General features: G+C 44.5%; 2 protein-coding genes across 2 annotated transcripts in view; one reads left to right on the forward strand and one right to left on the reverse strand.

The window, feature by feature from the left end:
* Window positions 1–26,739, forward strand: part of PTDSS1 (phosphatidylserine synthase 1) — a 197,804-nt gene that overhangs the window by 26,470 nt on the left and 144,595 nt on the right. The gene's annotated exons all lie outside the window — the stretch shown is intronic.
* On the reverse strand, window positions 12,809–26,454 carry GDF6 (growth differentiation factor 6). The gene is made up of 2 exons (XM_050941078.1): window positions 26,032–26,454; window positions 12,809–13,766 (listed from the first exon to the last, which is right to left on the reverse strand). The coding sequence occupies exons 1-2, from the start codon at window positions 26,357–26,359 to the stop codon at window positions 12,889–12,891; spliced, it is 1,206 nt and encodes a 401-aa protein (XP_050797035.1). The 5' UTR covers window positions 26,360–26,454; the 3' UTR covers window positions 12,809–12,888.

Here is a 26,739-nt window from a genome sequence, read left to right on the forward strand (position 1 = left end):
GAACATTTGATCTACTTAAGGAACATAGCCAGAGCCATTTTGGGGTGTACAAAAATTCAGCTCTATTTATCTATCTATTTGTATTTTTTTCCTAGCACTGTGGCATCTCAGTGCCCTAGTTCAGATTACTCCTTGATCTCAAATGATTTCCACAAGTGACAAATCCTTTTCCTGTTTCACAGCATGTTGTGGAGTTTTCCCTGGTGACAGGCACAAGCAAAGGACAGATTAGAATTACTTACCTTTGCACTTATTTTGTCCTTTCCATCTGAAGATCTCAGAGCTCTCTGGATGAAAAATACCTCCAGGCTGGGGAACAGCACAAAGCCTATTTATTAATTAAGCCCCACAAAGGTCTTCAAAACAAGATTTATGAGGGACTTCAGTGATGCATGCCTTGTGTGCTGGCTCCCTGCACAAGAGTGAATTTCACCCTATGTACTGCCTCCTGATTATCCCAGAAAGAGGCACTGGGAGCCATTTTGAAACATATCCTATTCAAAATACAAATCCTACCACGGCCAAAGTTTTCAAAAGGGATTTTGGAGTGACCAACTTGCGACACTTTAATGTGTCCTGATTTTCAGCAAGTCCTGAGCACCCACCTTCTGAAAAACAGGTCTCTGTAATGTGTCTCAAGTTGGGCACCCAAAAACTGAGGCATCCAAAATCACTAGTCACTTCTGAAAACCTTGGCTGAGCTTGGGTATAGTTTGCTATGAGACTGTGATGGTTTTAGTATCCTGTGTATTGTGCTTAGGAACCCCTTACCCCTTCTGTGCAGCATTCAACAGCTTTTTTTTAAAATTTATTTTCATGGTTGCTCTGTATTGTAATGGAGTAGATCTAAACACTATTCTCTCTCACTGAGGCCTTACTTGTGTTCTGTCTGTGGCTGTTTTCTTTACTCTGAAATAGAAGTCATTTAGGCATTAGACAGGTGGGGCCTGTTTTCCTTTTCGCACATGGAAACAGCAGCAGCAGCATGGTACTTGGTATTTTTCATCTTCAGAGAACGTTACACAGTCATCTTCACAGCAGCTCTTTCAGGTAGTCAAGCAAACTCCCTTCTTTATAGATGGCAAAACCAAGGCAGAGGTGTTTCCTGACTTATACAAAAACAGAGAGTCAGTCACCGTCAGAGCAGAGATGAAACCCAGGCGTTCCCGCTCACAGCCCTGTGCTCACGCCTCTCGAGAAAGGGAAAGATTATCAGATGAAACATGGCCTCTTTATGCCACTCAGAGGATCCAGTATGAAGGACCCAGACTTTGGTGGCAAAAGCAAACAGCTAGCAAGGAATGCCTGTAGTGTCATCTCCACTCAGTGGAGGAGGCATGTTGGGGAACCGCAGAGGCCTGGTGGGAGGGAGAGGGAAAGAGGCCTGGCCAAGCTCTGCCATGCTATGCCTGTACTCCACTGGCCTCACAAGGGCCAGAACCACAGCAGACTCAAGGAGCTGTAACTAGCTCCCTGATCCAGTGGTTCTCAAACTGGGGGTCATGACCCTGTTTTAATGGGGTCCCTAGGGCCGGTGTTTGACTTACTGGGGCCCAAGGCTGAAGCTGAAGTTCGAGCCCTACTGCCCGGGGATGAAGTCAAAGCCTGAGCCCCACCACCCAGGACCAAAGGCCAAGTGCTTCAGCCCAGGGCGATGGGACTCAGGCTTCAGCTTTGGCCCCTCTGCCCAGAGCAGCAGTGCTCGGGCAGCTTGGGCTTCAATCCTCCTGGGGTCACGTAGTCATTTTTGTTGTCAGAAGGGGTTCGCAGTGCAATGAAGTTTGAGAACCCCTGCCCTAATCCCCTCTCCTGTGCTAAGTGGAGTTCAGCCTCAGAAGTGAACCTGGCCCTGAAGCTCAGCAGATAATGCCCAACAAATTTAATAGACACTTTTCACCTCTTTTTCTGAATACTGAACATCTTTAAGCAATCACAGTTCCCTCATATTTACTCAGCCTTATTTCACTGTCTTTTTTTTTAAGTGTTTGGCTTGATGACAAATATTTGCAGTTGGATCTCTATGACTGAGCTGCGATTGGACAGATAAGTCATATGCAATTGTTTCTTTTCCTTGATTAGCTGGAAGTGAAATCACTTTTAGTATAGACACCTGCATGTAGTAAATTTAAAATGTGGCTCCTGTTAATACTTATACATGCAACTTTGGCATTAGCTTTCTGCACATCCATGTCTGTGCCTGTTGAACTCAAACATTGCAATATTCACAGCTAGCAAACACAAAAGGGGCAAGAACATGGTTACAGTGAATTCATTACAAATTTCAAACGACTAGTCAGAGAAAACATGTTACATTATTCACCCCACTACACATTAGACAGTCTCTCTTTGTATAAATGTTCTAATATTTACTGCAATATGAAAGACCCTTTATAAATATTCATTACTGTTATGATATTGCTTACAGGGAGATACACTGCAAGATATGAGTGACAGAGAATTACCCACAGTTTCTTCAAAGAAATCTCACAATATAGAGCCATCTGACTCTGTCCCGCCAAGTCACAAACATATTTCTCCAGCCTCTGCTTTCTACTGCCTCTCTGAATATGTGGAGACACTGGAGCAATAGCACTATGCAAGCTCTTTCAAGTTTGGTCAAATAATAGCCATGATAGTATGCAGGAAAAGCCAATGTACCCAATGCATTAGTATTTTATTTATTAATTGATATGCATAGTCAGTGTGTGCTTGCCCTGAGGAGTTTATGGTCTATGGCCTCAATCCTGCAATTGTTTCCACCTGAGTGGAGCCACATGGCCACATGCAACTTTGAAGTTTGCTTTCTGCAATGTTGACCTCAATAGGTCTACGCACTGTGCTGGTTGTAGATCAGATCAGGCCTAACCATGGAGGTATTTAAAAGAATGCTTTTAATTCCAAAAAAAACTAAGTTTCCATTCATTCAAAAAAGTTTCACAATTTCTTTAATTTGTTTTTTTAATCTAAATGTTTTTCAAAACAAAATGAACAATTTTAGTTTATTTTTTAAAAATCTTTCATTTGTTTGGTTTTTTTCCTCTCTTTCTTTGTCCTGGGGAGGGAAGAATTAAGAAGTGAGAGAAAGTGGGATTTTTGTCTCACCATGTTGCATGAAAATTTCCACAAAAAACTCTGGTTTTTTTCATTTGAAGTTTTGTCAAAAGTGAACAATTTCACCAATGCCATTTTTTCCCACAAAAATTTGTTCTAATCAAAACAGCATTTTTGCAATGAAAATTTTTTTTCAAAGACATTTTGACCAGTTCTACCTAAAACCACAGACACTGAAAAGACAAAGTGCATGGGGAAACCAAGTCTTTTTAACTTGTGAGGTTACGATTTTTTTATCATCTCCATTATTTTCCCAGTGTGATGCTGGGGGGGGAGGAATCTGATTGACATGAGCTAATATTGGCCAGCCTCTTGAACAAAATGCATTTTTAGTTGTGATTTGAATGAGGAGAGATGTGGGGACTGGCGCGTGGGGAATGAAGGGTCAGTCTATGCATGAGGTAAGTATGGAGAAAAGCACAAAATTGAGAGAGGAGATAAAGAGGTTGAGAAGGCTGATGTCATTGGCAGAGCAAAGGAGAATGCAGTAAGAAGCAATATGCAAGATACAGGCAGGACAGGAGCTGTCCGGAGCTTTGAAGGCCAGGAATAGAAGTTTAGTATTAATATAATATGGAAGCAAAGGGAAGGGAGTAGAAGGGGAAACTGACATGGTCGGAGCAATGGGTGAGGAAGATAATTGTAGCAGCTGCCTTTTGGCTGGAGTGGAGCAACATTGTCTTTTGGGGGAGCAAAGAGGAGGTCATCTGGCAGATGACAGTAAGGGCATGGAAAGACATGGATCACATTATGTCAGCGCCTTATAATTGTGTCATTATTTCAAAGCAGTCAGAAGAGGGGAGTTACTCATGAGTCTGACTGCTAGGTATTTAACAACCCATAGAAGAAATCTCATGCACAGCCCATCTCTGACTTGCATAAGACGCAGGATGTTGATTAATACAGCCTAAGGCACATAATAGCCCACGTCTAAAGGAGACCGCTTTCTTGTTGAGATATCTCTCCTGTTCATGTGTGGCCTGTACAGGCACAGTGCAGGGAAGGCAGTAAGCAGGCTTCCCCACTTGACATGGCCCACCTAAGAGCCAGCCAAGTTCGCAGCTACTACACTCAGAACGGCACCGGGCTGCTACCCAAATGCTCACCACAAGTAGCACAGCATCCCAAATGGGTTGGGCAGCAGGTAGAGCATGGCTCTGTGCTCTTCTCCTAGACCAGCCAGCAGACTCAGGGCAGGAGAGGTGTATGCTGAACAGGTCAAATGGGTGCAGCAGTTTATGCCCACCCCCAAGTCTTGAGGAGCTCTGGGAGACATCCTGCTTCACTGAGGCCCAGCACTCTGCCTACAATAGAGAGCTATGCTGCAGGCACAATCTGTCCCTTCAGCAATCAGCTCTTCTCTTTTGCTATCAGCAGCAAATACAAGAGCTGTGAACACCAGCCTGAAGACTCTGCTTTAGCTTACGGCACGCTCACCACACGTACTGTCTGAGCTGTGAACCTATGTTTTAGGGTATAGCATTAACAGAAAAGGCTTTTCTAGTTGTGTCCTACAGTTGATGCCAAAGGGGTATTTAATTTTGAACAGTCCTGTGAGAACAATGAGTTATGCATAATCATTAACTGATTCAAAACACCAGAAATGACGTCTTACAACCTTTCCCTATCTAGAAGTCTACCAGAATTCAGACCAGACACTTGGCTTTCCAAATTCATGGCAGGTATCCAGTTGGAGAAATGTGGTTCCTTTTGAATTCATGGCCTTTGCGTCATACTATATCCTGTTTCATTACATCATATCATATCCCATCAGCACAGAACTTGATGCTGCACCAAGCAATGAGTTTTGAAAGTGAATTTTTGCACAGCTGCAAACAAAACAAGAAATCTCTAGGCATAATGGGTAAGAACTGATATGTCTATATACCATGGGGAGACTTGATGTAATACAGTCCAAGAGGTTCATAATCAATGACAAGTGAAACCTTATATTGATATTACGATACACAGATAAAGCAGATTTCCATGCTCAAACTCATGATAAAATCCTAAGAGTGAAGAGAACTGGACAAAGAGATGGATGTATAAACAGATACAAAACTGTAAAAATCGTGAGGTGTAACAGCATTTGTTCAGATTTTGTTCCTGGTACTGTAAGTATGGTAGAAGCCTGCTGTTGAGAGGACAATGCAACACTTGATCAATACAAGAAGGATAAATGTTTCAGCATTTCTTAATACTGTACCATTGAGCAATATGGAAAAGGTTAGCAAGCTTTCATATGCCATAAAGACAGTTCCTCTGCAACCAGTTTAATAGACTAACCACTAGGACTGGTTAATAGGGGACTGAGGGGAATGCCATTTAAAAAACTGCAGACATTTTGTTGTTGTTTTTCATTAAAATTTCCAAATATTCAAATTGTTCAGATCTACAAGTCACATAGTGGCCACACCTGTTTTATCTCCTAATGGCATTAACCTTCTTCAAGGAAGCTCATTTCTCTTCAGGGGGAGTTGGAAGTCAAATCAAAAGTCAGCTATACTTCCAAAGGCCCTGAATGCTAAACACCTCTGCTTTCTTTTCTCGCTCCCTTCCAAAACATTGCAGCCAGATCTGCTTTATGTCACACAGCTCTACAGCTTGTTATGTCAGTGATAACTTTGCTTTCATTGTTTTGCAGCAGACCACACACTTTGGCAGAGTTCAGGTACATCTGAGTTGGGAGGGCAGGGGGACCCTGGTCTTAAAGAATGAAAAGGGATGATGACTGAACAATACTTAACAGGGGGAATAAAATGTCAGTCCTTATTAATTAAAATAATTTCAAATCTTCTTTGTCTTAGATATTGCCAAGATGTTATAAAAAGATATTTTAAAGAATTCCAGTTCTAGCTGACAATGTTAAGTTACTTTACACTAAAATAGAACAGGGGATGTATCATTTAAGCGGCCATGGCATACCCGATGCTGGAGCTGGTCTGGTAATGGAACAAATGGATTTGTGAATGAATTCATTAATAAACAACTCAAATTCAATTCAATGCTGTTCCGAGGGCTATACTGAAACAAATCTGTGAAATGATCCATACAGAGTTTGCAGGATCTGCGCTACAGGTTATAAGCAGGGACCTATGTGATTGTACATTGCCTATCCCAATAGGGCCCCGATTTCACCAGGAGCAGATGGGCACTACCACAGAACAAATAATAAAAAAAACAACAACTGAACCAATGAATTTGTAATCATTCATACCAGAAAAAAAATACACAAGACTTTGAAAAGTATCACAGATGTACCATATTTGTGGAATCAACTGCCGCAAACAAACAGTATCCTGCATAGGATATTCACTGTCTGGCCTGGATTATTAGTTTTGTAACTCATTAGACGCTTGATATCAATGTCAGCAAAAGATTAAAGTCCAGAGGCTTCATTAAAAGTCATCAGACTAACATAATACCGTTTGTACTGTGGTGGCAACAAGAGACCTCATTCAAAATCAGGGCTCTATTGTGCTGTACAAAGAGTCCTTGCCCTGAAGCACTTAATAGCTAAATAGATGAAAGGAAGTACTCTTATCCCCATTTTACAGATGGGGGACTGAGACAGGGAGAGTTTAAGGTCTTTAGGGCCTAATGATGCAAATACTGTAGGAGCCTATGGAATTGTCAGAAGACCTCAGCACTGAACTCCCATTGCAATCAATGTCACTAGGTGCCTAGCTGCACCTTTAGGTACCTTAAGAGCTTTAGAAATCTAGCCCTATGTGATTTGACCAAGGTCACACACAGCTGGAAATTGAAACCAGAGCTGAGAACAGAAACCAAATTTCCTGAGTTCTCACCCAGAGCCTAAACCACAATCATTCCTCTCCCTTCTTTTGTTTGAGTATTTTTTCTATAAGACTAAACATACTGAAATTCCTCAGAGACTAAAAAATGATGGATTCTTAATTAACTGCTCAGAGACTGGTTTTGCAGGGTGAAAATGCTCCTCAGGGTCCTTTCATGACACAGGGTCAGAGGTCATGGAGTCTGTAGCTAGCCCAATAAAAGTGTGGAAACAGCTTTTAGAATATCTGTCAAGGAAGCTGAGCTGGATAAAAGCTCCCCAGACTGTTTTAGATGTCCTGCTTTCAGGGAATGTATTTTCGTCACACAAGTTAAAGTACTTGGGAGAACCATTTCCAACACTGGCTTTAAGACTAAGCTTTAATCTGGCTTTCAGACTTGATAAGTTTATGGAGGGGATGGCATGATGGGATAGCCTAATTTTGGCAATTAATTTAGCAATTGATCTTTGAATATCAGCAGGTAAGTATGCCTAGTGGTCTGGGATGGGATGTTAGATGGGTTGGGATCTGCGTTACTACAGAGAATGCTTTCCTGGGTGATGGCTGGTGAGTCTTGCCCACATGCTCAGGGTTTAACTGATTGCCATATTTGGGGTCGGGAAGGAATTTTCCTCCAGGGCAGATTGGCAGAGGCCCTGGAGGTTTTTCACCTTCTTCTGCAGCGTTTGGCACAGGTCATTTGCTGGAGGATTCTCTGCAGCTTGAGGTCTTCAAACCACAATTTTAGGACTTCAATAACTCAGACATAGGTTAGGGGTTTGTTATAGAAGTGGGTGGATGAGATTGTATGGCCTGCATTGTGCAGGAGGTCAGACTAGATGATCATAATGGTCCCTTCTGACCTTAAAGTCTATGAGTCAAACACTCAAGCAATATTTAGGGTGACCAGATATCCCGATATTATCAGGACCATCCAGATATTAGGGGCTTTGTCTTATTTGGGCAACTCTACCCCTACTCCTGAAAATGAAGTCTCCCCATATTTCACTCTTGCTATCTGGTCACCCTAGCAATATTGTATGCTAAAAGAATGACATATTTTAAATGAATCTATCAAATTCATCAGGGAAGGGTGCAGACCAGTTGTTCCCTCTGCCATCTGACAGAGAGGCCAAGGATGGAGGCAGGGGCGCGGGAGGTGTGGTGCCAAATCTCCTCCCTCATAGTAAAAGAACAGCTGGAATGTATTAGTGTTTATAATTGCTTTTACATTATAAAGAAATAGGGACGACAGGTATTTGGAAATACAATATTAATGAGAGACTCCTATAATAAATGAGTATATTCCACACAACATTCTTATCTTCTTATGAATATACTACAGCATCAGGCCCTATGTGTAATTAAACAAATTAGACTTTATTGAAACCCAATTTTTGTTGTCTACATTCTGTACCATTAATTCCCAAGCATAAATGTAGGTTACACAAACCTCTCAAATGCCTGAGGCCTCAAATGGGCTTTTAAGACACAAAATGAGAGGCAAAATAATAATTAATAATAATAAATATGAAACGTCACAGTACCTGTGGTCAATCTGATAGCCTAAATAACATTTGGCCTAGTTCTGATCTCAGTTACGTCAGTGTAAAACGCAACTATTCCACTGCTTTCAATTGACTTATACCTAACTGGTATAAGCGTAAGGAAGAGAAAAATTGGGCCTATTGCCTGCAGGCTTAATATCTTGGTTCAGCTTTTCTGATGCAAACCACTTCCAACAATAAAAATGAATTCCCAGCAGGTCTGCGTGGGAGGGAGATAAAACTGGATCTAAAATGAGAAACATCCCTTGTAAGGCAAGAAAGTGTTTTGCAAGGTTTAAGAGTGTGATCATCCACGTGTTTAAGCCTCTGTACATTTTTATTATACAAATACCTCAGGTTTAAATGCTCTGTTACATAGCTAAGAATGAAAGGAGTTTCATTTTTTACAATGCTATTATACAATCAGTGTTTGATGAGTTCTGCTAGTAACTGTTTCCACAGCCTAATAGATCCTGCTCCCTCTTCTGGCCAGAAATGTAATAAAGAAATCTTTGTCTCCCTCTGACTATGTTTTTGAACATGAGGAGTTGAATACAGGAAAGAAAGTCCTTTGGCAGCGTTCAGAGATGTACTTCCATTTAATTATCACATTAGGGTTCATTTGCTCTGTACTAAGGGCTTTCAGGATTCATGTTAAAGAGCCCAGAAAACATCCACCAACAATCTCTGTCCAGCTCACTGGTTAATACCATTTTTTTTTTGAGGAGGAGGAGCAGGAGGGGAGAATGAAAATATGTCGACCTTGCTAGATTTGTGCACCTCCTCTCATGGACTTCTCAATTTCATACAAAGAAAAGGGACACGGCAGAACTCAAAAAGGAAATAAGCAGAAATGCTATTCATTGGCAATAGGGGACTTGCCAAAATTTGCCCAGAACATGTCATATGAACTATAGCATCCAAAACAGATGCATAAAAAGATGAAACAGTGGCGGGGGGGAGTTAGGACAGGGTGATAAGGTGCCAAATAATTACTCTATTGCTTCTAACCAGCCTCCACACTGTCACCTCTGAGACATTCCAAACAACTGTTGCATGCATGTTTACAATAAAGTTGCACCTAAATACATTATATAAAGGGTAGTACTATAAGCAAAATCCTTCTTTTCATAAAGAGGTTAAGATGATTAGCATTGAAAAGTATACTGTATTTTTGTAGTTGGAACAATAACTGTCTGTACATCTGCTATTTTGTTTACTAGTTAGACAATAACAACTGAAAGAGAAATAACTCATCATTTAAAAACTTCTGGAATGTGCTCGTTTTGTAGAATTTGAGGTTTGCAGACAATGGTCATTTCCAGTTCATGGTGTCTTATTCCTTGCTCCTCTTTGGGTACAGACACTATTATATCCATTTAAGATAGAGATTTTTTTTTCCACTTTGCCTTCCCTCTAGCCTATAGTAGAAGACTGATCCATAGTAAAACACTCTTAAAAGAAAACTGTACTAATTTAGCTCAGAGCAGCAATCAAAGTTCACAAGGGAAGGAACACCTCTTGCCATATACAACCAGTGAACTGTGTTTTGAAACTAAAGTTTCATATTAACAATGCTATTTCTGAATCTAATATTAGCAGGAAACATGTTTAAACATTAGACATTAATATTTTCTTGAGATTAAAGCATATTACATCAGGACTCTTCTATTGGGCTTCTACCCTGCTGGTATCAAAAACTGTGGGCCCGATCCTGCAATCTTTTATTCAAGCATGTTTCCAAATGAATGCAAATTTGCCTGAGTAAAATCTGTCAAGTAGGTCCTGTGATCAGGTAGCAAGCCTCCTTCTATGAAAAGAACCTTGTTTGCAAATACATTTAACGGTTTCTACAAGGTGAGAAGTTCTTTCAACTCTTGTGCATATAGATTTACGTTTTCTTTGAAAGGAATCATATCAAATGCACAGTGGGCTACTGCTGTTGTCTGAACACCATGTCATAAGAAGAGATTGGAATTCTTCTCTTATTGAAACAGTTACTCAGTGAATAGCTCTTCATTATCTAAGAGATAACCAGGAAAAAAATTTAATAAATATTTTACCCATTGCATCAAAAATAAATATCATTTATAAAACATCCAGTACTTATGCATCTCATCATAATACAGTGTATAGAAATGTGTCCAATACAGATGATATTTACAAAGGTTCATCTGAATCTTTCCATTTAATGCATTCTTCCAGTTACATTAAAGTTATATAAAATCATAATGTAGCTTCTCTCATAATTATACCATCGATGTATATTAAAGGTAAAACTAAAGCTCTTATGAGAATACAGAAGGGATTCAAGTAGGAAGAATGGCTTTGAATATTATATTTTTAAGTGGTGTTTATTGGAACTTAACACTACATCATTTTAGAATTGCAGCCAATGTTTGAGAGGAATTTGTTATTACTTAACCAAATAATAGAACATATAAAAGCAAGCTGACTTTTTGAAAAAAAAAAGTTTAATAATACAGTAATAGTTGTAGTATCGTCCAGGAAATGTGTACTGTAAAAATGTTCTGAATATTAATTTACCTCAAATAATTTTAGAGTTGTAAATACTTGTATTATAGTGAGGTAGACAGTAAAAAATATCTCCATTATTAACACAGAATTTAAATCTTGTAATAATATTTTAAGGAAATGATATCTTTAAGGAAGAATGAAATATCTGATTAATGCTTAACTCTGTACAACTCAAATATAAACTTTAAAAAATATTAGAAATTATAACATTTTGAGTGCATATAATGTTTTGTACATTTAAAAAAGAAATGCATGTTGTTCACCTCCATTTTTCACTTTTCAGTCTGTTTAAATAAACAAATATTTACAGCTTTAATATGAACAACAGTGCATCCAAAGCAAAATGTGCATTTTAAATTATTGCTCCAGGTCGAGTCTTTTTATTATTATTATTAGTGTTTTATATTATTAATTAATTATTATTACTCTCATCTTTTTTCACCAGTTTGAAGCTTTGTGAAACCAGATAAGCTAACAGCACTAGAATTCCATGGGGGAAGTTTAAACCTATAAACATACAAGTTAAAAATAGACACAAAAAGGTTTGGGCATGCTGAGAAGTGCACTTTCCTTAGGTAAAGTCAGTTTCAGACTAAAGGTGGCAAGGAAACAAAAATCTTTATAAATGTTTTTTCCAGCACCATATTGCCATATAATACTGTTGCAGGTTGATAGAGCTACCTATGGAATTTGTTAATTGAATAGTTACATGCTTTTTCTTGAAATTTAAAGGAGCTTTCATTCCAAATCACTCTTATTTGTGTTTTCTGTAACACTTTGCTCTTTTCACAGTTTTTCATTACTAAGTCTTAAAATATAACCTAACTGGTAATTACAATCTGGAACAATGTTTTTGGGGGGGAGGGGGCCGTAGGCTATTTCTGGCTGGTAATTTTGCAGGAATGTGAAAGAGAGAGGGCAGAAACGAAATAACCCTTCTTAGGGAAACTTCAGAGGCAGGAGTCATTCTGCTCTCTGGCTTTGATTGTCTTTATACTTGGTAATTTGCCTTTACACTTCAAGCGGGTATTGATCATCAGATAATTCTAAGGGGAAAAGTCCTTGGAACCAAAACTTTATTGGGGCTTTTTTTTTTTTTTTTTTTTTTTGCCTCCTCTGCTTGCTAGTCCCATTACTCTCCGCATGCCAACCCATGAAAAGAGCCATGCCTGTTGCTTTCCCTTAATCTCAAATGGACTCAGTTTGAACAGGTGCCTGTCGCTGCATCTTGTATATACTGGGGAGATACATCAACTGAGAAGGCGCAGCAAAATAATCCTTCTCTCTCCAGACGTGACTCCCACAACCTGATCTGGACAGCGCTGGTTTCCATCAGATCTGAAGAAAGCTTTTGCAAAAGTGTCCCCCTCTTTCCCCCCCTCCCACTTTCCCGCTTCCACTTCCACTCAGTTCTTAGAAGGAAGGGGTGGCCTTGAGTCTCCTTGTGTGCAAAGCAGGATCTGGAAGGTGGGCTACTCAGTGCCAGCTTTCTCCTAAAAACTGAGCAGCCCCAGCTTGTTGGGTGAGGGGCCGGCTGGGTCAGGCATGGAGCAGGCAGTTAAAGCCCACGTTCTCCTCTGTAACGTGGAGCTTCGCCAGAGGGGAAAGCGTTGATTGGTGGCTAGTTTTAATGCTGGTTTCCAATGTGTCGAGAGCAGGGATACACAAACTCTTCCTCACCCATTCAAGCCTATCAAGTATCACGCCAGCCAATGCACACGCGCCGCAGATCCTTGACTGTTTTCCAGGAGCACCCAGCATGTGAGAATTCCCCTCCCGTCCCATAGGTGAACTTTCCGGGACCTCAGACTCGACCAGCCCTCTCCTGTCTTTTGAGTTCATTTATAGCTCCAAACCGCCTCGATCTGCCCCTGGGAGACCGGCAAAGCAGCCTGCTACCTGCAACCGCAGGACTCGACCACCATGTCCTCGTACTGCTTGTACACCACGTTGTTGCCCGCATCTATGTAGAGGATGCTGATGGGGGTCAGTTTGGTGGGCACGCAGCAGCTGGGAGGCGTGGAGCTGGGGTCCATGGAGTTCATGAGGGTCTGGATGATGGCGTGGTTGGTGGGCTCCAGGTGGGATCGCAGCGGAAAGTCGCACACCCCTTCGCAGTGGTAGGCTTCGTACTCCAGCGGGGCGATAATCCAGTCGTCCCAGCCCAGCTCCTTGAAGTTCACGTGCAGAGGCTTTTTGCTGCACCTGAGCCGGGACTTCTTGCCATGCCTCTTGCCATGGCGGCTGGCGAAGGCGGTCCGCCTCTTCCGCCGCGTCTTGAACTGCTGCTGGGTCTCCTGCGGCACGCGCTGCGGCGAGCCCCGCTCCTCCCGCAGCTCGGCGAACAGGTTCTTCCGCGGGGACCTGGTGAACACCACCAGCAGGGCCTTCTCCTGCTGCGCCCGGCCTCTCCGGCCGAAGCCCAGGCTCCTGAGGTCCGGCAGCGGCCGCTGCCCCCGGCCCACCGGGGCCCGCAGCTCCAGGCACAGTTGCTTCCAGGGCTGCTGCTGCTGCAGCCCCTGCCACACGTCAAACACTTCCCAGCCGGCCGGGGGAGCCTCCCGCGGGGCCAGAGTCCGGGCGCCCAGGAGCCGGGGGGAGAGGCAGGGGAAGAGCTGCATGGAGGACAGGCCCGGCGGGGGCTGGGGGAGGCGATGGCCGGGGGCTTTGCGAAAGAGCCGCAGCTCCGCTCCCACTAGCTCCTCTTTGTCGGAGAGAGTCGATACATCAAACAAATACTTCTGTCTCCTGAGCGGGGCGGGCGAGAGATCGTCTGCAAGATAACACATAATTACAGTCAGTTTCACTCCGGGGGATCTTCCCGCGGCCGACGGGAGACAGGGCAGGGAGCCTCCAGCGGCCCTGCCTGCCCCAAACCGTCCCCCGCGCCCCCGGCCCGGAGAGCCAGGCGCCCTCTCCCAGGGAAGCAGCGGGAAGGGAGAGGACCGGTGTGGGCGACTCTCCGCGGGGCTTCTCCTTCCATGGCTGGGGAGGAGGAGGCAGGGTCGCTGCGGGGTTAGATGTGTCACTAACGTGTTTCCACTGGGTGTCTCAAAAGGGGAGCCCGTTTTTTAGTGGCAGGATCAGCGCCCAGCGAGAATCGCCTCGCTCCGCGTCCAAACTGGCTGCAGAGACAGGGCGTGTTCTGACAGCCCCGGCTCCGCGTACATTTCCTCACCCAGTCGGCTCTGCAGTCCTCTGCGGCTAGAGTCCGGAGGGGGAGGGCAAGGGGGCTATTTTATCCCGCTCCGAGAGAGAAACCTGGACTTCTTTTTTGACACATTTGTGTACGAAGTACAGCACGAAAAACAAACCAGATTCCCTCGAGCTGCTTTTCCAATAAAATGTTTACAACCCAGCAAATACAAAAATTCCCAAAGCCCCTAGGGTCTCCCCAGAAGCTAGTAAAGTTTGTGTATATTTCAATAGTAAAAGTGTCATTGGAGCCAGCGTTCACCAGCCCCTCGCAGCATTTCCAAGCTCAGCTTGCACCAGAGGTAGAAATGGAGACTAAAGAAATATACAATCCCTGTAATTTGTTGATTTCAGAGGTCATTGCTATTTCTAATCAGTGTGTTTCACAACCTAAGGTCCAGCTGAAAATACCGGAAGAGGGGAGCCTGCTGAGGCGCGGGGAACAGCCGGATGATTTATGGAAGCCAAGACCTCCAGACCAGCCAAATCGATGTAAAAATCAATACGGATTGACATACAAGACCTCAAAAGTCACTCTCCATTGGCCGCTTTTGTTTTTTCCCCCAAAAACGCAGACAATAGGTACTGTGTGAAATTCAGTTGGAATCGCGTTGCATAACTGGGACACAGTGCCCAGGCAATATTCCTCGAGAGATCTCGGTTCTTTCGTAACAGAGACTTTTTAGCAACCGTGCGCAGAACCATTTCCTAACAAATCCATGGGACGAGTTTAGGGACCCGGTCGAAGCCCACCTGGGTGGCTGCCGCGAACTACACTTTTTCCGGGTTTCCATCCCGGTAAAAGTACGGTCACGTTTCCTGGGGCCGAGGGGCAAGGCAAAAATCTGTTTTCTTTCCTTGGAAACGTGTGTGTGAGTCACAGATCGGTCCTGGAAATCAATTATACATTTCCGTGCGTGAGGAAGATAAAAGATAATTAAGACATCAGTGAAAGGGTTAATTCGTTTGAAATAAAATAGGTGTAATGATTTACCAAAGTCGCTGACAAAATGATTGTATGAAGATGGATTAATCCTGGGTAAAGCACTTGGGATTCTATCCTGCTTCCACTGAGATCAGTGGCAAATCTCCCCTCGATTTCAATGGAAATCGGACCAGCGCCCTTTAAAGGTGTAACTACATTACTGATTAATTTCAAGCGGGTAGCCAGAGGTTTTCATAAAGCAGAGCACCAGGGAGCTCAGGCCTATAATACTTCCAAGTACCCGCAGGTTAGACTCCTGTAACGCAGTTTCAACTGAAGAAGGAATACCCCTTTTCCATAATGAAGATTAACCAGAACTAATCAATTCAAACTGCAGTTGTCTCTTCTGAAGAGCAGCAGCAACTCGGGGATAACTAGACAACCCTGCCTGAGATACAAACCTACTTCAGTGGGAATTGAACATTTATTAACAACCACAGAGCCTACAAAAACAAGGTGACAACGACACTGTTAAAACAATCTGTTTAAAATAAAAGTGAAATATAGCAAGTGCTGCCTATCTGCATTAAAATGACTTTAAAGTGCTGTTGGGACCGCTCCACTGAGGGGAGTGAGCAGGATTTGGCCGATCACTGCAATTTGTACTCCCGTTTTATCAGCCTACAGCTGGAACAAGGTAAAATGTGTTGTGTTCGCCCAGCTTGTTCTTCAGAAACAGGTTCGGCATGGGGCCATAGTTCTTTATGGTTTCATTTGTCTCTCTATTGTTTTCCACACTGGGCCTGATCTACACACCACTTCCCCCCCCCCCCACCCCCATGCCTAATACACCCAAATCTCCTCTGTTGACTTCAGCAGGAGAGTGGGGGGTTCTGAGTGCACAAGGACTGCAGGATGGGGCGAATAATTCAAGACAGTGAAGCTCTCAGACAAGACTCACCTGCCAGGACTGTGTCAGTTTCAGGAGTTTTTCCTCCACTTTATGTGCTGGGCATAGGTCTGCGATGCGGTGTAAGTTTCAGGAAAAGATGTACGTTCCAACAGCAAGAATGTGGACGATTCAAACAATGTCCTGCTTACTTGTCACATTTCACTTTCGCTATCCAGAGCGCTAAATTCACGCTGCAGCCAGAGCCAGGGCTACATTGTTTTTTCTCAGTGCAATTTGAAAATGTAGTTGGATCCTTCTAGTAAATGGCTACTAGAACTTAAGGCGTACAGCAAGTTCAGCGGCAGGCGGCCGCCTCATTCCTTCATCAGCCTATTTGGGAATGGTTCTGTAAACCAACATTCAGATGGGGAAGAGGATGGGAGGGTGATCTGAGATATGGACTTTTGAATAGCTCTCTCCTCCTAAGGGACCAGGTTAAACGCAGCGTTGGCCGCTGACCCTGCGCTCTGTACATTGCCAGGAGCTGAACAGTGTCTGAGGCAGGACTAGAAAAGTAGGAGCTCCATTTATTCGTCCATGGTCGCTCCCGCAGTGCTGCCAGGTCTGCTGGGATCAGAGGGGCTGCAGGCCTTCTTCCCCATGCCTGTCTGGCAGACGCCAACACCTTCCCAACCCCTACTTACCAGGCGACCAACCCCTTCCTCCCCTCTGCCCCTGGTCTTCGGGGCCAGGGGAAAGCTGGGTCTCGCTAGTCCTGCTTGAGGGGCAGGGGGATTGCATCTGAAGCCCAGATATGTCAGGAGCCCAGCCTGGTGAGACCTTTGGGCCTAGGTGCCTGGATCGGTTTGGTTCCAGATTCCTCTACCCTGGGGTCCCATAGTCCTGAGATCCCAGGTTTACCAGTTCTCAGAGTCCCTTCAGATCCCCAAAATCTTGTGCCTAGCTGCCCCCTTCCTGTTCACAGCTTGCCAGCGTGCTCCACCCAAGCAGGCTGGTGGCATGCCGAGAACCCGGCCCTGAAATAGAGGTATTCTCCCCTCCTCCGCCTTTCCCGGGACCTGTTACCCGGTGGAGAGCTAAGGGAGGGTGTAGTGCTTCCTCATCCCACAGCTAAAAGAAGGGAAAACGCTGGGGCAATCACCTGCTTCATAGAACTAACCCCTTTCTATGGGGCTTTAACTTTCAGCTGGGATGGGGTGTAGGGCTGCAGGCACATTTTTCAACTAAGCTCCCCCCGAAGAGAATTGTGTGGATCGCCTGAAAGAGGTTTGAAGGGGGGGGGGGGAGGGGAGCAAGGCTCCATTTTCCCACGTGAGGACAAGTGAAAGCAAAGTGTTTCTGATTTTGATCAGCAGGGCTGAACATTTAGTGGCTCCGGAATGTCGCGTGAAGATTTATGCCATCAAGGGGCAAATGTCAAGTGTATTGTTAAATGGCAGTTATATTCACTAAGCAGTAGTGGGGAGGAAAATGCGAGATCCCACGTGAGTTTCTAGGGTTGAAAACGGCAACTTGAAGGTTGTAAATTGTCCGAACAGTCTGTGTTTATTCCATGGTTATCTTCAGCATTGTCCTGCGGTTAACGAGATAATTCAACTCTTCCAGACATGGGTAGGACGATCTGGGATGTGTGGGCTTCAAACAAGAACACATCTTTTGCTCCTCTAAGTATATCTGAGTCCGAACTTGCTTCATATCACATTGGACGGGCACGTCAGAAAGGGAGAGGGAATATACCAGGTGGGTAAGAAGATTTCAAAGGACGGCCACATCTCGACACTTCTCGTGTTCCAGAAATTGTTCAGTCTAAAATCTTTCATCAGTTGATAAAATTTGCCAGTTCTCGTTATTCCATCAAAGGGGCCAGGGCACCGGTTATTTCTAATAAGCAGCTTTGAATCCGATCAGATAAACGTTGTTTGCTCACTTTTGTAATCTAATAATTACACATGAAGACATAATCCTAAACCCTATTGGCTTGCTCCCAGTGTAAACAGTCAAGAGGGTGGGAAAAGCAGAGGAGCGAGGGAAGGGGGGGGCCTATAAAAAATCTAGAAATCTGAGGAAGATGGATCCTTTTTTAGAATCTTTAAGTCAGTTTGTTTTCCGTTTCACCGCGCAAAGAACACAGTAACCGTGATAACCCCTCTCGCTCACCCTTTGTGGTAGGCTCTTACAGTGCTTATTTATTTTCCTTGAAATCAAAGAAATGGGTTGGGTGAAATCTGCGTCGTCAAACCACACATTCAATATCTGCCCCCTCTCAGATTATTGTTAACATATTTCCAGAGCTCGACAAACGTACTGTATTTCTAAAGTGCACAAGTGGCTGTTGGAAACACTAAATGACAGAAAATTCCGTACGGAAAAGTCAGCCTCCAGGTACCTTTGTATTTGGAATTTAAATGTACCTACGTTATTGTTATATTATTATTTCGAACGTCCTTTGTTAGATTTCTAGAAGCTAAAATATTTGGGGGTGGAGGAAGACAGATCTATCTGGAATTTAAGCATGTGGCACTGGTGGGGAAAAGAAAGAGCCAGATGTAGATCCTGCCCTTTCAAATGTGTCAGCGAAATGAATATGCTCATCATCGTGTTTTGTCTTGCAGAATTTTGCCTATGCCACCTTCATATCACGGCTTTCACAGAAGAGTCTATGGGAGAAATGCAAATTGAGCTGGAGCTGGAAGCGTTCCGTCCTAGGAGCCCCCTGTGTTATGTACATTTCCTTCTCTTTGTGGTTATGGTGGTTTTATCATCTCTAGGGTTAAATTAATTATTTGCATGGGATGTTTCCTTTAACTCCCTGTATTGAACGACTCCTGCTTCCCAGCTTCACTTTCTAGCAGACAGACCTGAACTCCGAGGAAAGGCTGGGATTAATGAAGGCTCCACAAAGTTTCCCTTTTCACGGCAGATCAGGTACTGGGCTCCCAGCCAATTCATTAGGACTCAAATCTTAACTTTACATCACTGCAAATTATACCAAAACCACATTCAAGAAGAATTTTCTCTTTCCCCATTCTCTTTCAAGCCATATTTAAACTCAAAGCAAAAGCACATTTGCAGTTTAAAGCCCATTTAAAGACTGTCGTTCAACAATAATCTGAAAGTTAAAACATATATCCTCAGTAATCATGACAGGCTGTGTACACATTGTCTGCACAGTAACACCACTGACAGGTAGTTCTTTCTAAGCATGATGTGGGCTATAGAATAAAAGAGTCTGGCTCTCCATGTGTGGCATTTCTCCAGTTTGAATTCCACATCTCTGAGCGCCTTGCACTGGCTTTTTATTACACGCTGTGATTAGATTTAAACGTTTCATTCGCTCACTCTCAGGTAACTGGGAAAGACCACACCTTCCTAGAATCTGTTCCTAATCCTGCCAAAAACTGAACAAACTCAGGGTCATTATTCAGTGCATATTTTACAGTCAAAATGCCCATAGCTGACCTGGATTTATTTTCCTGATCATTTTCTTTACTGAACCTATGCCTGCAAATACTGAATACTAAATCTTACATTTTAGCCGTCTCCCTCTGCTATGACAGTTCTGTTCTGGGTTTGAGGTCAGCCTCTTCCTTGCTCTCTCTCTCTCGTTCTCTCTCCAATCCCATGAACAAACTCCAACAATGTGACAAAACAGACAAGTGTACTCTCGCCACAAATCTAGTTATAGCCCTGTCAAACTGGAGTGGATAATCCAGTCCTTATGCAAGAAAAATCCAAAGCGAGTTTCGCATGGGGTTTAGTGCTCTTTTATATAATACATTTAACAAAGTTAAAATAGCCCTCACTGCCTCGTAGAAAAGTAGGCTGCATGCTAAAGCGAAGCGGCTTCTCTCTCATAGCGAGTTAAGCGTGGTCCCTCCCTGTGTTAGTTTGAATTATTTTTACCCTAAATATTAATTTAAATAACCCCTCAAATCCTAAAATATGCCTGTCCCAAAATTATTTGTTATATAGATCTTGAATGATTTCTGAAGCTAGAGATACAGAAGAGTAGAAAAATGAAATTGCAGACGAGAAATGTGTGTGTGATAAAGACCAGCACTCATTTCAGCAAATTCGGGGCTAACATATCCGCCCATTCTTTAGCATACCACTTAGTAAAATGTTCCCCTATAATTTGGAGACCATCTTTAAGTCACGTGGACAGGGAACAATCGGAGTTCCCTATTGGCGAGGCTGACTAGCTCCCAAACCTATTGCTAGTTTGTTGCAAAAAGTCACTGCAGGGCATGCGAGGAAACAAGCGTTTCCACGTCGCCTTTTTTCACTTTTTTTTTTTTTTTTCAGGATTAAGAAGTAAAGAGGAAAGTAATGAAAGCGATGCGGCAGATCGCCTGAATAACGTCCCCATACAACCCCATCGCTGCGGCTACCCTTGCTCTTAGTTCGCTAGTGACAAACAAATATGTTGCATTCCGAATCTAGTTTGAGCGTGGCTTGGGGGGACTTCACTCAGCTCGGAATTCTAAAGGGATCGTGTACGTGTAAACTGTCTAACTAGCAGGCAGGCGTGTGTGGACGGTGAGATTTAGTTCTCGATCTCCTTGATCAGTTCATATTTTTCAGGGCAGGATCCTGTGGCATTTTGCTGTGACCTTAGTTTTGCACAACAAAGTTTGGCAAGAAAAAGATGGGAGCTTTCTAATAAGAATAACAATTCTGAAAACAAAGAGCTGGATCCTACAGCTCTTACCCAGGCAAATCTGTCCGTAGGAAACAAGGGGAGGGGTGGTGGTTGTTTTTTTTTTGTTTTTGGTTTTTTTTTTTGTTTTCGTGTATTGGGGGTAAAGATTGTGGGATCAGGTCCAAAATAAGCATTCGGAAGTACTTTAAATCAGTGGTTCTCAAACGTTTGTAGTCGTGACCCCTTTCACGTAGCAAGCCTCTGAGTGAGACCCCTCCTTATAAATTAAAAACACTTTTTATATATTTAACACCAGTATACATGTTGGAAGCAAAGCGGGGCTTAGGGTGGAGGCTGACAGCTTGCGCCCCCCATGTAAGAACCTTGTGACCCCCTGAGGGGTCCCAACCCCCCGTTTGAGAACCCCTGCTTTAAATATTTTGACTCCTTCACTTTCAGTTTGCATGGGCTGATTACTGCAGGCTGCATCCGACTTTAAAGAGCCTCTGTGTAGCATTTAAGATGTACCCGGGCCTTTTTATGAGGTAGCGACTGAGGTCAACAGAATGAGGTGGTAAACGGTTTTGTTTGTTGTCCCCTATGAAATGGATGGCTAATGGAGGATTTATAGATCAGAATGCAGATTGGTTGTTTTGCTTTACCTAGATAAAAAATCCTATCCAGTATCAAGAATAGATGGAGTGATCTTTATGGATACAGCTGTATTATTGCTGCAAAAGATCGGTGTCTTATTTAAAAAGACTCAAAAAACAAGGCAATGTTCTGTGGCAATTGCTTTGCGACTATTTTATAACTTTTCTGTGCCCTCCCACTTCTTCCCTCCCAGCTACCGTCCCAAGAGCTCAGTTCCCAGGACTGACCGAGGAAAAAACCACATCAGCCAAAGAAAATGGAACAAGAGGAATTGTGGCTGCCCCAGCTCCATCCACGGGAACAGAAAAGCCTCCCCCACCTTCTAGCCCCAAATCTAGTTCCTTTCTCTCGCTCGTGCCAGTCGCAGGATCTCTTTCGAGACCTTCCTGTTCCTTGTGGTTAACAAAGAGACAAGATGTCCCCCACCCCAGTGGTGGAGGGTACTGCAAGCACACACCGCCTTCCAACCTTCTACCACCGCCAGCCCCTCGACTCTTTCCAAGGCTCTTACCAGGGAAATAAAGCGCAGATTGGAACCTTCTGCAGGCTCCCTCACTTTGGCCGTCTGGTCTGCATTAGTGTTTTTATAAGGGGCTCAAACAAATCGAATACAAGGTCACCGAATAATTAACAGTTGTGAATTCCCTCCTTCCCCATTAAAATACTTCCCTGCTTATATTTCATTTTCCTTTTGCCAACGACAACATTGCCTGGGCAAAGGCTCTACACTGATCACATTGCAGTGCCGCTTTAGGTCCACCCAGAAATCCGCTGTTTTGCATAAACATGCTGCACAAAATGAACTTCAAGTAGGATTTACATTCCTTTTCTTCTGCCACATGAACAGCCGGGACATTTTCAGATTTTGCACGTGGACTTCTCTCCCACCCCCAATATAAAATGGAAACAACAAAAAATTACAATCAGATTCCTGTCAACTTCTTAACGAACTATCTTGCAAGCGTAACACAAACTGGGGGAAACGAGATGGTCTGTATCACTTTCAAATCCAGCAATAATATTCAGATCTTATGTGTTTGTTGCGTAAAAACTCCTCCAATGTAATAAGGATTCTCTCTTGTTTGGAACAGACCTAGAAACTCTGCATCCAAAAGGGAAATCTGACATTAACCTAAGGGCCAATTGCCTGCCCTCCTCCCCCTTGTTATTGCTTGGAAAAAAGCTCTCCCTGACACTGCCTTTGTGTATGAACCATTCTGCATTTCTTCCTCTTTGCCAGTTTCCTTGCTGACTTCTCTCTTTCACAGCTCCCTACTTCTCTTACTTTCCTCCTGCCTAGTGAGTCCTTGCAGTTCTTAATTGTCCTGCTTCACTGTGGAGCTCCAATGCTGGGGGTCCTGAGGCCAGCGAGCACCATCTGCGTTTTAATGAGTTACTTCATGTGCCAACAGTAATTTTCCTACATTCAGCTAGGTCCTGTCTGATCCTGCAACCGTAACAAGCGGGGTGGCGTGGCAAAATGAGGCGGGGGGGGGGGGAAATCACAACCTATTCCTCGCTTTTTGACTTATTTTTAAAGCTTGAAAATAATACACTCTAGTGCGACTTCTTTCCCTATCAAACTGTCCAGAAAGCGATCTCATTAGTTTAGGAGAAAAACGAAAGCAACGCGAGGAGGAGGAATATTTGAAGATTTGATTTAACCGCTCTACTCCTCTTAACTAGTTCCTGAGAAGATACTGTGCACTATTTCGGGTGTGCAATGGACAGATCAGAGGCTATGTTCTTTGGATGCAATTCCATGCATTAACCCAAGGACATGTTAAAAAAAAGAGTAACTCCAGATCATCCACTAAGAAAGTCTCTTACTCCTGTTAACTCTTCTTGAAATTCTCCTCCCAGAGAACAGGTTTGGGAACCTCTTTATGTGCCAAAGGATTCTTTACACTCCGCCCCAATTGTTATCCTTACGAACCCCTGCAATTAACAAGGTCATGTGGGCAGACAAGGTATGGCTACCACTGTCTCCTCCAAAATTCCTAGTTAGGTAAATAGCAGCCTATCTAATTGGGTCAATTGGGGGGCTATATTGTCTGCAAATGAATTGACAGAAACTTTTCTGAGCAGGAACTGTTCAGCAGCAGTACAACTCCAGCTCGGCAATTAACTGGGCGAGGAGCCCACAGGGAGGTGGGCAGTAAAAAAATCTACCACTTCAGAGGAACGGAAGTTCTCTTGAAGTTTTTGGTGATGTGCCATTGGCTGGTCCACTTCATTATGGGAGACTAGACAATATTTGATATGTTATGACATGAACACTCAATTAGATCACTGAGTTGAAATACTCCAATCAGCGGCTTGATGCTAAGCAACCCATAGAAGGTCCAGCACAAGGTCACAGCCTGTGACACATCAAATCAAAATCAATGGGGGAAAGTGAGGCTTTCCCTTCATCAAACCAGGACTTCTGTTCGCAAATCACTTCCCCACAGAGTAGAATCCTCCATGCAGCAAGATGAGATAAATTTGTTAAATTAACAGTCTTTCCTCTGGTGATCAAGAATAAGATGATCTTGAAAGTGGAGTTTTTATGCGGCTTGCACGGCTTTCCCTCTGCAAACAAGTCGGCAGTAAACCAAGCGGGGTAATTGTTATGGCGGGGAAAGAAATCTTAATATCAGAAAGTAAGGTTAAAAAATATACACAGCCGGGAAACGAAACTCTCTCTGTTTCTGTACTCCTAGAAATCCTCCTACCCGTGACCTGCGGGTGTTTCTGACACACAAACACGGGGAGTAGTTACGAAGTAAGCAAGCAACAAAACCCACTAAGCCTTCACTGGCGTGTTTTTCTCCGTGTCTAAAATCGTTCAAAGCTTATCCCGGGCATCCTATTCCTCGAAGCGATTTCAGAGTGAGCAAATGACTTCGGAAGAGCGACGCTTTTGAAATTAACTCTACAGGGGCCAAATATAACGGGCTATGAAACGGGAAAATGTAGAGTTTGAAAACACATTTGCAGTTAACCCGCCTCAAACTTTTCTTCCTTGCCCATATGAAAACAAACTGGCTCAAACGTTACCGCCTATTGTCCCAGGCCCCCTTGGCTGTCTGGACCCAGGCTCAAGAGTAGCGTGTGAAGAAAGGCGCTTGGACTCGGAGGAACAGTCCAGGTACCAGATAAAGGATGTCCCTCCGCAGATCAGACAAGAAGAGCTTTAGTGGCAAACAAGTCTCAGCTGCTTTTTGGTTTTGATTGAAGCCGGGGACTAAAAAAACAGCTCATATAACTACAAAGGAGCCATGTGGCTTTTCAAAGCTGAGCTTTGTCCGAAAAATCATCAAATGTAGTACGTTAATTTGCTTTTCGGGGCTTTCAACAGCTAATGAACCCCGCTGACCCGGCTGAAGTAGCAGCTTGCTCTTCCTATAGGTTCAGAGCTGCAGGCAGGTTGTAGTGAGCAGGTTGGGCGGGGGAGGATCCTAAACCGGTAGGGGGGAAGGGAAAACATTTACAACCCTCCTTAGGAAACAGTTAATTTTTCTGTCACTAATAGCTCACAAGCCAAGGTAACCAAATGTTTTTACACTCTCTGTCCCAGCCCCAAAGGATCCTCAACTTCACCGTGCCCAGTATAAGGACTGGCAAAGAATCACTGGGAGAGGCAGCAAAACAACCCTGAAACGCGAAAAGGGCTGAAGAGCTGAATCTTTCCGCCTGGTACACAGGTAATGGCCGGGGCAGGGGGGAGGGAGAGGGCGGTCTCAGTCTGCGCGTATGGATCGCTACGGTTCTATCGGCATTTGTCACGTTAACCTGGTGCGGTGGACTAGGCTTACAACACGGGGGCAGAATGGCTGATGCTCGCCCAAAACAAAACACAAAGCAAAAGCGCGAGGAGGTGCAGATCCCTGCACCCACTGAAATCCACGAGGAAAATGGGGGTTTCCCCCACGGGCTTTAATGGAAGCAGGATCAGGCCCAAAGAAAAGCAGGAGCAAATGAAAGCACCTTTCAATCCTGAGCTGGCTCCCCGCTAAGAGTTTTGCGCCTATCAGCGAACGCTCTGCTATAAGACTTTCCTGGGTTTAACCGTGCAGCTTCCATGAACTAACCGGCACTTCTGTAGAAGAGCCCAATTAAAAGCTGCTTCCTACTCTGAGTGATTTCAAACGGAGCTGGGTTTGTTGCAGGCAATCTTGATAAAGCAACCCTGATAAATTAGAGCAGCTTTAGGCAGTAAATGTTTGCCCTCAATCGCTTTGACCTTTCTGTTTGCCTTACAGTTGAAGCGATAAGAGGGATCCTTTCTTCGCAAGAAGGGCATAAAAAGAAGAGCAGTTTTTAAGATTGCGTTTACACTCAAGAGCGCTTGCATCTTTTTAAAATATCCCTTGCGAATTCAGCGATCGTGCATGCCTCACTCATGTAAACCCCTGGTCACTGCAATCCGGATGGAGTTGCTAATCTTTTTTCTATTTAAAAAATCCACTATTTAGTATAAGATCCACCTTCCCGATCTTTCGCTCTTTTTTTTACAGAAAAATCCAAACCAAATACTTTCCAGAGATCGGCTGCAGAGAAGTGCAGCCTGGCAAACAAATGATCTACAACGCGTGGCTGTATTAAGAGCGCTCCGAAGGGCTTACTCGGGATTTGGGCTCAAGGCACAGGCTCCCTTCTACACACACGGGTACCCGGCGGCGGCAGTTTCGGGTGGGTAGAGGGATGCGGCTCTTTGAACTTACCTTGTCCCCTGTCTACAAAACTAGTGATAGTATTGGCGGATTTCGATGACTGAAAAAAGCTGGCATTGATCCCCAGTTTCTCCGCTATGGAGTAGGTCCTGTACAGAGACAGCATGTACTCGTGGGGCTCCGCTCGCTGCTGCGCTTTGCCCCCCGGCCGGTGGCTAGCCAGGGCGGGGATGCTTCTGGGGGACCTGGCCACCTTCGCCTCTCGGTGGCTCCTCGGGCCCTTGGTGGAGGAGCCGATGGAAGCCAGCTGGAAACCGGGTAAATCCCACAGGAAGCTGATGAGGAACACGGCGGAGAGCAGGGCCCGGGCTGCGTTCATAGCGAGCGGCTCCCCGGAGCAGAGCGCACGGAAAGCCCCGGCCGGCGGCAGACTGAGCGAGGGCGGCAGCGGCGGCGCCCAGAGCCCGAGCTACAGCGGCCTTGGGTGCTGGGATGAGTGCGAGGGGGCAGAGCAGCGCGAGGACCGTACCAGCCCCGGGCTCGGCCCCGCCTCCCTCGCAGCGACACGCCCCGTGCATCTGAGAGTGGGGAGCGCGGCCCGGGGGACACCCCTCTGGGGGCGGGGCCTCTGCCCGCCCGGGGGCGTGGCTGCGCGGGTGAGGAAGAGGCAATCCGAGGGCAGGCCCCGCCCCCCAGCAGCTGGGCAGTGGGTCGAAGTTGGCGAGGTGCTGTAGAGGCATCTGCACCCTGGCCACGGTC

The sequence above is a fragment of the Gopherus flavomarginatus genome, chromosome 2, assembly GCF_025201925.1.
Source record: "Gopherus flavomarginatus isolate rGopFla2 chromosome 2, rGopFla2.mat.asm, whole genome shotgun sequence".
Taxonomy (NCBI): Eukaryota; Metazoa; Chordata; order Testudines; family Testudinidae; genus Gopherus; species Gopherus flavomarginatus.

Excerpts from the sequence above, each read along its gene's own strand:
- GDF6 (XM_050941078.1), bottom strand. The coding sequence starts at position 26,359 with ATGAACGCAGCCCGGGCCCTGCTCTCCGCCGTGTTCCTCATCAGCTTC. Across the intron at positions 13,767-26,031 it reads TTTTGTAGACAGGGGACAAG|ACGATCTCTCGCCCGCCCCG; the intron begins GTAAGTTCAAAG and ends GTTATCTTGCAG.